General features: G+C 36.7%; 1 protein-coding gene across 4 annotated transcripts in view; it reads right to left on the reverse strand.

The window, feature by feature from the left end:
* Window positions 1-16,166, reverse strand: part of LOC150096320 (protein FAM13A-like) — a 486,855-nt gene that overhangs the window by 65,358 nt on the left and 405,331 nt on the right. For all 4 annotated transcript variants that reach the window (XM_090408854.1, XM_090408851.1, XM_090408853.1 and 1 more), the window contains one exon: window positions 12,197-12,278. In XM_090408854.1, the coding sequence (XP_090264980.1) occupies window positions 12,197-12,278 (82 nt within the window). The remainder of the gene's footprint in view (window positions 1-12,196; window positions 12,279-16,166) is intronic.

Below are 16,166 nucleotides of genomic sequence, written 5' to 3' on the forward strand. Positions count from 1 at the left end.
TCTTGAATTTTAATACAGATGATTGAAATATAGTTTACTTTTTTCAAGGTGAATGTTAACAGCTCTACCTGTCTGAACTAATGCAAGCTAAGCTGTAGACACAAGGAATCTTATACTCAATTTTTTTCTGATGAAATGGAAAAATCTACAAACTTTCAGGCCTTGCGATGGGAAGCCTTCTATCTCCTGCAGGACGTGCACAAGGAGAAGGCTGATTCTTCGGAGTATGGATGAAGGCTTGATATGTAGTTTCAAAGTGACCACAAGATTATATTTATAAAGAACTTATAGAAATCTAAATCATTTGCTGAAAATGTCATTAGAACAAATAAGTCATAGGTCTAAAATTAAAATCCCTGTATGATTCCACATGGACCAGCCTTTTCATCCTGATGTTTGATATATTCAATATGCTGCATGTCAGGCTGGAAACAAATCAGGAAAACAACAGCAGCTTCAATAAATGATGTGGAACTTAGGCCTACCAGTCTGTTTATACAGACTGGTAGGAAAATAGAGTACTTGATAGCAATCTGGAGGATAAGAAGGTAAAAACTCAAAAATAAGAAGAATGAAAAGGGTGATCATCCACTATAGAACAGATTCTGCCCATAGGAGGATTATTTTCTAGAGCATGCTGTGATAGTTCTAGGATATAATTAACAGGTACTTAAACAGTCTGTTAGGTTTATCCAAAATACTGCTTTCCACATCAATAGGAAAGATTAATAAAATAACTGAACTGGGTTTTATTGGTCGGAATTTGATACAACTAGTAACTGATTAGTTTCGCCACTTTAACTAGTGGCTTCATCTGGGGTTTTGATGAACATATAAACTTAAAACAACAAGCTTTGATAATGAATCAATACATAACTGAAAAAATACCGAATACATAGGAACCATTACAGAATATAAATATGTGGATGCTAGCATATAGTCAGTCATTGTTCAGCAGGTGCACCCTGCAGTTAGCAGCAAAATTAAACTCTGATGTGTTGAGAGGTCTTATAAGTGATTTCCAAATTTAACGCCTTATACAAGAAGAGTTTTAATTCAACAGCTACCCTTTCAACTTTTCGGATCACAATTTAACACCTACATAGAAGTTAGCATCTTAAAAAAAGTTTCAATTTTGCAGTCACACACCAGAGCACATACCTAAAATAGATATTGTGTAATGTCAAAAAGACTCTTTACTTTTTACCTGAACCTGTTGCAAATGATATTAGATTAAAGACTATGATTCTTCTCTCATCTTCTCGTCCTCCTAAAAAGAACATTAGCTCCTTAGAAAAAAGAGCACTGTCTAATTTAAAGAAGAAGAACAAAGATATCATAATACTTAAGGCTGACAAAGACAATTCTATTGTTATCTTGAATACAAGGGATTATGTGTCAAAAATTTCAATTTTACTTTCTGACACATCTACTTACTGTCAATTAGATTCTGATCCCATTTAGACGAACCATGTAGAAACCAACAAACTTCTACGTAACATGACCCACAGATCTTGAGAAAAAAACTAAAATCCATGCATCCGTTAATTCCACGTTTATATGGATCGCCGAAAGTACACAAGACTGATATGCCTCTTCAACCGATTGTGGATGGGATCAACTCTCCAACTTATTTGTTAACAAAACATCTTGCACATCTACTAAAGGTGTGTACATCAGACACACACACAGATACATATATCAGAAATATGCAACACTTTGTAAAAAAGCTAAGAGAAATCTCCATCTCAAAAACAGACATTCTAGCTAGTTTAGATGTTGTGTCATTATTTACAAATGTCCTGGTAAACAAAGTTATGGTTCTTATAGATAATCTGTTCCCTCAAGACATCTCCCAACTCTATCAACATTGTCTCAACTCAAATTTTTTCCAATGGAATGGAAAAATCTACAAACAACTTTCAGGCCTTGCGATGGGAAGCCCTCTATCTCCTCCCTGTGCTCATGGAAAATGACATCTTATTATGTACACATCCTAAACAGTCAATTTGGTGGAGATATGTTGACGACATATTCCTAACATGGAAACACAGTGTAGTAGAGTTATATGATTTTCTAGCATCCATAAACTCATTTCACCATAAAATCAAGTTCACCTTAGAACTTCAGAATGAAAGAAAATTACCTTTTTCTGGACATTTTAATTACAAAACAAGCGGGTCAAAGCATTTCTCTCAATGTGTGCCATAAGCCAACCCCACACGTCGTTACCTACATTTCTCCTCATTACACCATATTTCACAGAAATTGAGCATTATATATATATGCTGAAGAACAGGGCAATCTCTAAAGAGAATATTAACAGAAGAATTAGATTTTATTCTCCAAATATTAACCAGCAATGGATATCCTAAAAAAATAACAAAAAGAATACTACTCTCTAATCCCTCTCCACAGCAAATCCAGGACATTCATTACAGGACTTCAATTTCCATTTCTTTTGCTGGCAATTTTTTGTGAAAGTACACCAACCTCCCAAAGTCTCACGACTAAAGACCACAACGCTTTCAACAAACACTCTGGAGTTTACAACATCCCATGTTCTTGTGGCCTTAATTACATATTTCTAGAATTCTTGAAGTTTGTCCTAAGACAGTTGGCATTCTATTATTCCAACACTCACCACAAAAATGTATGGCACAGATCTTCTATCCCATTCTTATAAGATGTGGGAGCTGTAGTCATCTAACAGATGACTACAGCTCCCACAACATAAAAGAAGCCACAGTGATAATCCACTCACAAGGTATCCTGAACAGAAACCAAGGGATGATCCTATCTGGTATTTGGAAATCACATATAAGATCTCTCAACATTTCAGATTTTAATTTCGTGGCTGATTATAGGGCGCACCTGCTGAACAATGACTGATCACGTATTTATATTCTGTGACAGTTCCTATGCATTTGGTATTTTTTCAGTTATGTATTGATTCGTAATCAAAGATTTTTTAGTTTATATTTGTATGTTCATCAAATTAGTGATAGCCTTGGATTATCACTAATTTAATCTATCTCTGATCGGCTATCAGTGGAGATTGAACTGTCCACTCATTCTCCAAAAGTTAGATAAACTTTAAAGTTTATCTAACTAAGAATAAAGATAAAAGTTGAGGCCGTTTTAGCCCTATCTGGGCTAAAACGGCCTCAACTACTCACTATACAGGAATAAAAGATGTTAGCTGATTTTTGATTTTTTGAAAGATCAAGAGGAAGACCATGGGAAAAGGTAGAGAAATTGCATAGGAGAAGACCTAGAGAGAATTAGGAATACCTGTCAGAACATGTGTTCCTAAAGAAGAAGAAAAGAGGCTGGAAGACAGAGGTAGCAAATTACAAACCAATCAGTTTGACAGGAGACTGCACGTGACTATTATTATTATTATTATTCAGGCCTCCAAGGAGTCAAAAGACTCATCGAGGGAGGTCCTTCCTAAGACATAAAGTCTGTCAAGACTCACTGAGGGGAGGTCCCCCCTGAGAAACACAAAGTCCATCATACCACTCTTTAAACTCACTAACCGTTCTCGCTCCCACCACTCCATCAGGCAATGCATTCCACGGCTCAACCACCCTCCACACAAAGAAACCACTCCTTACCCTCCTGCTCACAGTTTCCTTTCGTAACTTCCAGGGATGGCCTCTTGTCATCACTCCTTCCCGCTGATCAACCAAGCGAAAGAACTCCCCAGTGTCAACCCTGTAACCACCTCTCAACAGTTTAAAAGTCTCAATCATATCACCTCTCCTTCTTCTATCCACCAAACTCTGCAGTCCACATTCTCTCAGCCGATCCTCATAACTATCCTTGTACAGTCCTGAAACCATCTTTGTCATCCGTCTTTGTATCCTTTCCACAGTTAATTTATCCCCTTCAAATCCTGGGGACCAAATCTGAGAACAATAGTCCAAGTGTGGTCTGATCAGAGACTTATACAATGGAATGATAACCCTCTTATCTCTGCAGGTCAGTGTCCTTCTCATAATAGCAGCAATCCTCTGTGTTACCTTCATCACCTTTGCAATATGTCCCCTAAACTTCAGGTTTCTATCAATCATCAACCCCAGAGCTCTTGTCTCCCCTACTTCCTCCAGTATAACTCCTCCCATAGAGTATGCAGCATCCCATCGATGTTTCCCAAACCTCAAGACCTTACATTTTGCTGCATTAAACTGACACCCCCATTCATTTGCCCATCTATCTAGCTTATTTAAATCCTCTTGCAGGGCTACCACATCTGCACTATTACTAATAATCCTTCCCAGCTTCGCATCATCTGCAAACAACTGAATATCCCCCTGCAATCCACTGGCTATGTCATTGATATAAAGGTTAAACAATATAGGTCCTAGTACTGAGCCCTGTGGGACCCCACTTGTAACCCTCTGCCTCCTGGAAACTGCTCCACCATACACAACTCTCTGATACCTATCAGACAGCCAATCCTGAATCCAGTCGACCAATCTGACATCCAGACCCATGTGCTGCAACTTAAATATCAGCTTATCATGTGGCACCCTGTCAAATGCCTTCGCCAAGTCTAAGAAAATTGCAGTATATGCCTTTCCCTCATTTAATGTTCTTGTAACTTTATTATAAAAGGCTAGCATATTGCTAAAACAAGAGCGTCCTTTCACAAATCCATGTTGATTCTCACAGATAACATTACCCTCATCTGCCCAATGCTGTACACGGTCCCTCACTACTTTCTCCAAGATCTTAACAACTACTGATGACACACAGACTGGCCTATAATTAGACACTTCCAGTCTGTTACCACCCTTATGCAATGGCACTATCTTACCTTCCTTCCATTCCCTGGGCACCTTTGCCAAAGCCAGACTTTCATTGAAAAGCCACGTTAAAGGTACTGTCAATTCCCTAGCACATTCTCTCAAAACTCGTGGCGAAATACCATCCAGTCCCACAGCTTTACTGACATCCAGAGTACTCAGTATCTGAAACACACTCTCCTCCTGTACCTCCAGACCTCGTACCAGTCCTATCCCTCTAGCATTAAAACTGACTCCTCTAGGATGAAATACTCCAATAAAGTGTTCATTGAACAATTCCACTATGACCTCTGCATCAGTCACTCTATTCCCATTTTTATCCCACAATATCATTCTTCCACAGTCATTTCTCCTCCTACTGGCCACATAGCTAAAAAATCCCTAGGATTTTCTTTGGATCTTAGGGCCAATCTCCTCTCATATTAATCCCTCCTCTCATACCAATCCCTTCTTAACACAGAGTAAATGGGGATGAATATGAGGCTGGTGATGCAGGAAAAAAATATAGCTGATAGACATCAAAATGTAGTACATTAATTAAAATCCAAGAGTGCAAATGACTAGTGGTGTGACATGGGGTAATGAACTGGTGTTGGCACTAATTAATCCATACATTAATGGTATAAAGAATGATTTGAAGGGGAATATTCAATTGTTTCGTGATGATGATGGGAAGGCAATAATTAATAAAGATGTAGAGATCCTGAAGGATGATTTAAATAGACTAACATTGAGCAGCAAAATATAAGGTCATCAGAGATAACGAGATAAGTACTACTGACTGAACTGTAGGAAATTGATAATGATAGGGATTTGAGGGTAATGGTGAACAATGAAGTTCAGATGACATACAGCAAAACTGAGCAAAATACCTAAAAGGATCACTTGGGTGCTGAAGAAAACATTAAAAGTAGAGTTAAGAGGTTATTATCCCTCTCTGCTATGGCCACCCTAATTGTTCTGCACCAATTTGGCCACCTGAAATGTTCTGGGATTAGGAAGTGATGGACCAAGATGGTGACAAGTTGGAATGTTCTGAGGATAGAATGATATTTGGATTACAAATTTTAGTGGATAAGAGAGGTTATGACATTTAAGATACCCAGAGAGATTTTAAAGGACTGATGCAAAAGAAATTTGTGAATATATGACAAGGGAATGAACATGAGGGTTACCCTTGAAAGGAGTGAAAGTACAAAGACAACATTTTTTGCAAGGAGAGTGGTGAACGAGCAGAGCAGATTGCTGGAGGTCGTCATGAGTGTATGTGGTCAGTGAATAAGTTTAATGAGAAGCATATATAAAAAATACTGTGTGTGTGTGGCCCTGTAATGAGTACTTAGATCCTATGGAAACGTTCATATTTTAAGCTTTGACTTTTTGGGACAAATATGACATAATTCCATTATGTCACATTCTTCTGAGCTATTTAGCATGCTCTGTCCATTCTGCATAAAGCAAAAATTTGTAATTAAAGGGGATTTTAAATTTTTGTTATTGTCATTAAATGTAGCTAGATATAGTCAGAGAAAGAAAAAAAATCAGCTAAGCCATTTTATTCCAATATAGGGAGTAGACGAGGCCATTTTAGCCCTATCTAGCTTTTGGACTGAGTGGGCAGTTCAATCTCCACTGGTACCCAATTAGAGATAGTTGGCCCAAGGCTATCACTAATTAAGCGGCACACAGTGAATAGAGATGGCTCAACTAGTGCTGCCATCTCATGGTCCCTAACACAATATATTTAATGTCTAAAATAGCGTGAGTTCTATGGTCGATTTTCTTGACTTTATGGGATGAAAAACCCGAGTTTTCCAGGAGAAAAAACCAGCTTGCCTGTGCCAGAGATCAACTAACTCGGGAACCGGTCAAAAAAAGGCTTAGAAAAACTTGATCTAGTCGTCGACTAGATTCGAAACCAAGAAGTCTTCCTTCGTGCGGTCAAGCGCATTGGTGTGCAAACCCCACATCCATTTTTTTATTTCTTTTTAACGAAGCCAAAATAGCTTGGTTGCAAAGCAAGTCAATACTCAATAGAATGGAGGTAGATGACTTTATCAAATTATCCTAGTAACCCATAATACATTTTCTTCTGGACATGCTCACTAACCTAGACCAATTTTGATCTTTATTGAGGTCTCATTAAGCAGGAACTATTTGAACTGGGGCAACATGATGTCAAGTCATCTTTAACAGAGTAACTAGGCTTTCAGCACCCTCATAAAATTTGTAGATAAATGCCTTATAAAAGGGTGATAAATTTGAAATTGGTAAAATATCCTGCTACTGAATGTTCTCCTGACACCGATACTCTGGACAACTGCTCCAATGTGCCAAAGCCCATGCCTTTGGTCATATGCCACCATATACAAACAGCCTACTAATGTTATTTCCAGTAAAGGATAAAAAAAAAAAACAAGAATATAATTCCTTCTTAAGTATAATGTACTGTGCAACCAAGTAAAAAACTTACTAAAACTTTCTTTTGTATGGAATATTTTTAATAATATGGTGATACGATACACCACTTTGTATATGAAAACATTCATATTTATAAATTTAGGGACACAAAAACACACGTGTTGAATATTATTTTATTAATTATTAATAAAATAAAACTTGACGTTTCGACCCCTGTATCGTGGTCATCATCAGAAGGATACAAGTGTATAAGAAACCAAGCTACATGCTCTAGCCCTGTAAACCGGTAAACTAAATCTATAGTTAATCCTTCCCCTAGCCTGACCTCTAGTGATAAAAAAAAAAAAATTAAATAAAATAAAATAAAAAATATAAAAAAAAAATATTAAAAAAAAAAATACAACTACAATAAACTGTTAAAGTCCTCGTATTAATATTCTTCTGGATTTGTACAGTTCTGATTGTTATAATATGATTTTCTTCAGTTGCTGTTGAATGTTACAAACATTTCACCAGGTTGTCTTCTTGTACTAGGATTTTTCTATGGCTAGTTTAGGTTGTTATACAGGTTGTAGATGGGTCCTCCATATTCTTGGAATGGTTGGGCCATAATTTTTGCTGAGATTTGGGTTATGTTTGAGCATTTCACATGACTGTCTAAATTTTCTCTCAAACCAGGTTTTGTGCAGTGTAGGGACTTGGTATTTTTCCAATCAATTCTGTGGTATGTTTAGAGTGCGTGGTCAGAAAGGCCGGTTTTTCCAAAATGGAGGTATTTAATGTGTCGTTTGTGTTCGTCTTGTCTGATTGGGATAGTTGGTCCTGCTTCCCCTATGTATGGTATGTTACATGTGGAAGAGATATGGAAGAGGATCTTTAGAAGAACTGAGTAGATGTCTTAACTTATTCGGGGGTTTTTGAAAGTTTATTTTTCACTTGGTTAGACTATAATAAATTTAGTTTAATCCTTTATCCAAGTGTGAGCAAACAAAGTTTGCACCTGAAAATATCTTCAGGATATTTTCCATACAAAAATTTTTGTATGGAAATATTCCATACAAAAGTACAACACCGGGCAACTCGCACCAAAGGTGGATCAAGCTCTCATCACTCCCTGTCTCAGTATCTCCTATAATGCAAAGCACATCTCCTTGCGGACATGTATACTGCTATGCATTAAGGGAAGGGCCACTACCCAGACCGGTTTCGACCTTTATTGAAGTCTCGTCAGTGGGAGCCAGGCCCAGAAGTGGAGATGTCAAGCCTTGACACTTGGTTAGACTTGTCAAGGCTTGACATCTCCACTTCTGTGCCTGGCTCCCACTGACGAGACTTCAATAAAGGTCGAAACCGCTCTGGGTAGTGGCCCTTCCCTTAATGCATAGCAGTATACATGTCTGCAAGGAGATGTGCTTTGCATTATAGGAGATACTTAGACAAGGAGTGATGAGAGCTTGATCCACCTTTGGTGCGAGTTGCCCAGTGTTGTACTACCTTACCCCAGTCCTGATGATATTTTTAGGAGCAAACTTTGTTTGCTCACACTTGGATAAAGGATTAAACTAAATTTATTACAGTCTAACCAAGTGAAAAATAAACTTTCAACATCTTTCTCTAAATCCAGAGTAATTTAATAATAAGGTGGCACACCGTTTGGCAACTCCTACAGGTAAAGATGACCTCCATTGCTTCTGCCTTGACATCTCCACTTCTGGGCCTGGCTCCCACTGACAAGACCTCAATAAAGGTCAAAGCAAGGAGATGTGCTTTGCATTATAGGAGATACTGAGACAAGGAGTGATAAGAGCTTGATCCACCTTTGGTGCAAGTTGCCTGGTGTTGTACTACCTTACCCCAGTCCTGAAGATATTTTCAGGCACAAACTTTGTTTGCTCACACTTGGATAAAGGATTAAACTAAATTTATTATATTCGGGTGATTAAAGGTGGTTGTTTCTAGAGACAGCATGTCTAAAGCCCAAAATTTGGCTCAGATACATTGACAATATTTTTGCCATTTCGCCAACAAAAAGAATTTATTATTACATGACACTTCGAAGGAGTCCAATCTACTCTACAACTCTGTCTCCACTATTTAATCAACCAACTACACAGAACTGCTAATACTATCCTCATCATCTACACCATAGGTTCCCAAAGTGGGTGGTACCACCCCCCCAGTGGGCGCTGAAGCCTTCTAGTGGGATCAGAAGCATTTGGGGACGTTCAGGTGGTCTAGGGGTCGGTGGCTCTTTATAGAAGAAATTAATAATATATATCTAAAAAGTAATTATTTTCGTAATTTTGCGATTAGATAATCATTTAAAATTTAAATATTGAATTTTAATTCATCTTATGCCCGTCTTACATGATCAATTTTTTTTTTATCAATTTTCTATTTCAATTATTTAACCATTTGAAAATACCATGTCAGATAGAAATAGATGTCAATTTTCTATGTCAATGAGAAAATTGAACATATCATACATGACATTTTAACTTCTATTTTTTATATACTTAAAAAATTTATTCATTTTTTGCTATTGTAAAAATTGATCGTGGCATACAGGCTTTAGTCTATTCACGCAGCAGACGAGTCTTAACTAGTAATATGTCGGTCAACTATTACGTAGGTAATTCACTCAATTTAGCATGTTTTGACAGGAATATGGGTGATTGCAGTGACTTGTTCAAAGCATGAGTACGATGGTATCGCAAACAAGTCAATGTATGCAAGTCGATTCGGGATTTCAAATCTATAAATACCAGTGGTTTAGGAATAAGTTTCATTATTTTTTGTGTGCTTTGCCAACAATCATCAGTCGAAAGTATGATAGATAAGTGGAGTCATACAAAGTGTAAATTAAATCTTTTATTTTGTGAATATTTTTGCAAATTTTATTACTTCATTATGTCTGAATATAAGAAGAAATGTCGACAGTACAGTATTGAGTATTTGAAATATGGTTTTATTCAGTCTCAAATATTCGAAATATGGTTTTATTCAAACTGTTATAATGGGGGGCATTACAAAATTTATGTCTTGCAAAGTGGGCGGTGGCCCGAAAAAGTTTGGCAACATATGATCTACACCAATGCCATCTACTGCCCACCACCAACCACTAGCATTTTTTGTCTGTAAATTGCGTGTATACTGATGGCAGATTTGTCTGTATATGGGATGAAAAACCCGAGTTTCTAGGAGGAAAACCCTGCTACCTACATACAAGATCGGCTAACTCTCTCTCAATTGAAAAAAATCCATATATAGATTACTGTCATCACGATCAGAATCGAACTCAGGCCTTTTCCAATTGAAGGGCACAAAGCACCATTGTTCTTCCAATTGCACTATGGAGGTGCTTAAGTTTATTTATAGCTACAAGTAAAACAAAGAATAGAATGAATGTGAAAGAATAAAATAACTGTATAGAATGCAGATTGACAGATGCAATAGAGGTTGTTCAACTAATGAGTGTCCATTTTGCTAAAAGCTAGCAACTTGGTGTGGGCAACATTGAACTCTCTGCTACCAAGTGTCTTTCTTTTTTCCAAATCGCACTGATCTAGCACAGTAGGTAACATAAAAGCAATCAGGCTCTTGTCAATCAACTATAACAAAATCTGACAATTATTTACTTGTTAAGAGGTTTCCAGATATTATAGAAGTGCACTTGTTAAGAGATTCACAGGTTGCATAAAAGTTGAATATTTTTAGCAAAATGGAAAATGTTTCCATGCCTATAACAATTCAGTGATATATCTTCAACAGGGTAAATGTTTCAATCTAAAGAACAGAAACAATAATAATCTAACATGAAAATGAGATAGAGAAATCATATTTGTAGTACACATATAAATGCATGTGTGAATGAATCCCTGCACATGTAAGCATGTGTACACACACAATAATCTCAGTAGTCTATAGATATGATACATTCATGTTCTAATATATCAGTATTATATAATAAGTTTAGTTTAATCCTTCATCCAAGTGTGAGCAAACAAAGTTTGCGCCTGAAAGTATCTTCAGGACTGGGGTAAGGTAGTAACAATACCGGGCAACTCGTTGCAAAGGTGGAGAAAGCTCTCATCACTCCTATTTCAGTATCTCCCATAATGCAAAGCACATCTCCTTGCGGACATGTGTAATGCTATGCATTAAGGCAAGGGCCACTACCCATACCGGTTTCAACCTTTATTGAGGTCTCGTCAGTGGGAGCCAGGCCCAGTAGTGGAGAAATCAACGCAGAAGCAATGAAAGGTCATCCCAACCTATAGGAGTTGCCAAAGAGTATACAACCTTATTATTAAATTACTCCGGATTCAGAGAAAGATGTTGAGAGTTTATTTTTCACTTGGTTAGACTATAATAAGTTTAGTTTAATCCTTCATTCAAGTGTGAGCAAACAAATTTTGCACCTGAAAGTATCTTCAGGACTGGGGTAAGGAAGTACAACACCAGGCAACTTGTTGCAAATCCTTGGATGAAGGATTAAACTTGCCTTAATGCATAGCATTACACATGTCCGCAAGGAGATGTGCTTTGCATTATGGGAGATACTGAAATAGGAGTGATGAGAACTTTCTCCACCTTTGCAATGAGTTGACTGGTGTTGTATTACATTACCCCAGTCCTGAAGATACTTTCAGGCACAAACTTTGTTTGCTCACACTTGGATGAAGGATTAAACTAAACTGATTATAGTCTAACAAAGTGAAAAATAAACTCTCAATATCAGTATTATACTTTATTATGTTTACAATAAGGATGAAATGTTTCAACATATAAATTTTGTATATGCATTAAAACACAAAAATGCACTTCAGATAAGAATAAGATAACTTTTAAATTAATTTCATGTTGTGTATGATAACATCTAGAAGCTGCAACTGCTTGCTTGAGAAGAGAGAATTTAGAATACAAAGAAACAATATTTATTAAGCAAAATATGAAATTACTTTTTAACTCTTTTCTTGCTTTGCTCAACTCACTCATCATCTTCTTCACCTCGTGGTAATTCATTTTCTCAGCATGAGAAGGCTATAAAAATAATGAATTATATATTATATTTATACTTGCAAAATATTTACACATAAAAAAAAATCCACTGTCATAAATATTTAAGAAAGGATCAGATTAAGCTAAATTTTGACCATCCAAGTGTCCTTTATCCAAGTGTTTGCTAACACTCGAATAAAGCCCAATATATAATTAGTATGTTTAACTCTACTTTGCTCCCACCCACCCCTGGCCTTTAGCTTCTGTATTTTCATTGCTAACATAACAGAATATAAATTTTACATACATACAATTGGCCTATTTAATTTGAGTTCAACTACTTCAACAATCTGTTTCTAATGAAATTAACAACTAGCCTGTGTGAGAATCAAATAACCTGTTCATCCTATCCAGTTTTCAATACAGTTTGGAAACCAGTCAATTAATTACCAGTACATGAACCAACTTAATACAACATATCAGGACTGTACAATATTAGTTTTGAGGATATGTTGAGGGAATGTGGCTGCAGAGTTTGGTAGATAGGAAAAAGTGATGTGATTTAGACTTTTAAACTGTTGAGAGGTAGTTCAAGGATTGACATTAGGGAATTTTTTTGCTTGGTGGAGCAAAGACTATGACCATCCCTGGAAGTTATGAAAGGAAGTTGTGAGCAAGAGGGAGGTTGAACCATGGAATGCATTGCCTGTTAGAGTGATGAGAGCATGAACAGTCAACAGGTTCAAGGAGTGGTATGATAGATTTGGCATTTTCTAGGGTGCACCTCCCATGATGAGTCTTGTGACTCCATGGAGGCCTGAATCATAATAATAATACACAGCACTTCCTTTTGGAAAAATATATTCTTCTTCTTCAGCTAGCTGAACTTGTATGGTTCTTTGCTGCATGTAACAACTTCTTCCATTCCTTTCCGTCTTGAGCTTTTTCATTCCAGTTCTGGATTCCCATCTCAGCTAAGTCTTTTTGGATATTATTTGCCGACAAATCTGCATTATACCTCTAGGTTACTTTCCATTAGGCTTCATCTTAAATGCTTGTTTAGCCATTCTCTCCTCACCCATTTTTTCCACATGTCCAGGCCATCTGCTTGCTTGAATCTCATCAACTGTAAGTAGTTCATCGATAGTTGGATACATTGGTCTTTGCCACCCTTGTGCAATGGGATTACCATATATTCTTTCCATTCCTGCAGAATCTTCCCTGTTCTGAGACTTAAATTATATAGCCTGATCAAAGGAATAGCCAGTTTAGCTGAACACTCAATTTAGCAAATGTACTGATATCCCATCAGTTCCTATTGCTGAATTCTTATTCAATTTGTGCAACAGCTCTAATACCTCCTCTTCATATACCTGAGTTTTTTTATTCAGTGAAGAGATAGCAGTGAACTCAATGTTGCATACACCAGATTGATGACTTTTAGCAAAATGAGCACTCGTTAATTGAACAACCTCTTTTGCATCAATCATCCTTATACACTATCTTCATTCAGAAGAGTTATTCTTTCATATTCATTCTTTCTTTTACTTGCAGTATATTGATAGAATTCTTGTGGATTGTCTTTAGCTTTCCCCTTGATTGTGATTTCTGCATGCATTTCAATATTCAGTTTTATCCTGGTTGATTTGTAATCCTGGTTTTTTAGTAGAGTTTCGAGTTTTCTAAATGATGTTATAATGTCTTCAGCATTTTCTCCAACAAGGCATATATCATCTGCATATCCTACTATTACTGTTCTATTTATGTTATCTTTTACAATTTCTTGAAAATGCTATATTAGAAAGGATGGGTGAAAGGCATCTCCTTGCTTCAATCCTGTTTTAATATCAAAAAGTTCAGATCTAATTCCATTAGCTAATGCCATTCTTCAGCTGTCAGTGGTGCCAATTTTGATTAAACATATTATCTCATGAGGTAATCCTAGTTCATCTAATATTACCCCTCCATAGTTTTGGCACCTGACATTCAGTGAGTTTAGTTCATACAATCAGATAGGGAAATTCAAGCAATCTGCTTTTAGAAATGTTGGGGATTTGCTTGTGTAAGGAATATATATTTTGGAATAAGGTGAATAACTCAGAATGATATGTTGTATGTTTCAATTATTTTTTCTTTTCTTTCTTGGATCAGTTATTTCTTTGGCAGTTTCTCAAAATGGTTCAAGGCTATGTTAGGGGTTCCTGAAATCATTAGTCTGGCTGAATGGATAACGTATCTACTCTCAAACCAACAGGCTGTAAGTTTGAATCCCATTTCTCTCTCTCTATCTCTTTGGTGTGAGATCATTTCTCTGCTTATTGGAGGCCAGAAATGGCTGAATAAGTTCCATGTCTGGTCTCTAAATCAGGGTTTTTGGATTGTCTAAAATACCCATGTATATTACAAGTTTACAACCTTTTTGAGAAAAAAGGGATCATATTTGGAGAGATGCATTTGGCACCACACCCTTCCACACCACTCCAACCCTCTGTGGAACCAGAAAAGAACACTCACTATTCTGTATTTAATAAATATGCTTGGTAGTGGAATGCCAGAACTCTTCGGCCAAAAGGCTGCTGGTTCAAATCCCGCCATGGGTATGGATGTCTGTGATTGTTTGTGGAAATACCAGTGGTAGTGGTCGGCAGTAGATGGCGTTGGTGTAGTTGCAGTCAGTTGGTGGGTTGAGTGAGACAGAGTTGTAGAGCAGGTGCCCTCCCTCGATGAGTCTTTGGACATCTTGGAGGTGTCAAATAATAATAATAATATCAGCGCTATGGTGGGCCTTTCTCAAGATCAACAATGAAGCATATTCATTGCAACACTAGTGACTTTCACAAGCAAAATCTACTAACTGACTGCTGTTGACTGAGCCATTCCAGACTGACATCTTGTGATAGCAGTGTATGTACATCAGGAGGATGGTAGATCACAGTGTGATAGTGGTCTGAAGAATAGACCAAACCATTCCAGGCCCACCTTATCTTGCTAAAGAAGAGCATGAATGCCATCAAGGATCCCCCCCCCCCAAATCTTTACAGATGTTTAAGGATCACATTGCACAGTCTAGATGATTAAAGTAGTACAACTGATAATAATCCAGAGAATAATAAGGTAAAACACTCAAAAAAATAAGAATGAAAAGAGCCAAAAGGTGCTCACTCCCTAGTACAGAACAGATTCTTCCCATAAGATGGTCATTTTCTAGAGCAGGTTCTTAAACATTTCTATCAGGTTTGTCCAAAATACTGAGTCTGAGTTCCACATCAACAGAGAAAGTTATAAACTTCTAGAAGTTTATTTGTAGGTATCTTCTCTCATGTTTGGGTACATTTAAACCTGAGACAAAAATACCAACAAGTCTTAGTTTTTTTGTTTGTTTTTTTAAACTAAAACAGGATTTAATGGAAATATAAGAATTATTTACATCAAAAATAGTCACATCACATTTTCCATTGAATATATGGACCTTTAGATGGCATTCAATATGGAAAGAACATACCTTTCTTTCAAAATATAGTTATTTAGTTATTAAGAAGATGTCACTTCTAAATTTAAAACAATTCTTTTCATCTTCATGTTTCTTTTATTTTATGAAATTAAGCTTTGAGGAAATTATGCTAGGTTACTGTAATTAAAATGCACTAATAAAAGAAAATATGATCTCTTTAGGATAACCCTTTCAAGGCAACCCATGATAAAAGTAGCTAAAATTCTGTAAACTAGCATAAAAAATATGTCCTACTTAACTTTACTAAGAAATAGATATATTTTATTCTTCTTTGCTAATAATATACACATTCTAAAATATTCTCCGTGGATTCTTATACAGGAGGTAAGTAGTACAGATCCAAAAAATATTATTTTGTAATAAATAGCTTAATGAAGCACGCATACAAGACACAGGGTGGTGCTGCTACTGCATGAAGA

Source organism: Typopeltis vanoorti, chromosome 19 (assembly GCF_054136105.1).
Source record: "Typopeltis vanoorti isolate ZY-2024b chromosome 19, IOZ_Tvanoo_1.0, whole genome shotgun sequence".
Classification (NCBI taxonomy): Eukaryota; Metazoa; Arthropoda; class Arachnida; order Uropygi; family Thelyphonidae; genus Typopeltis; species Typopeltis vanoorti.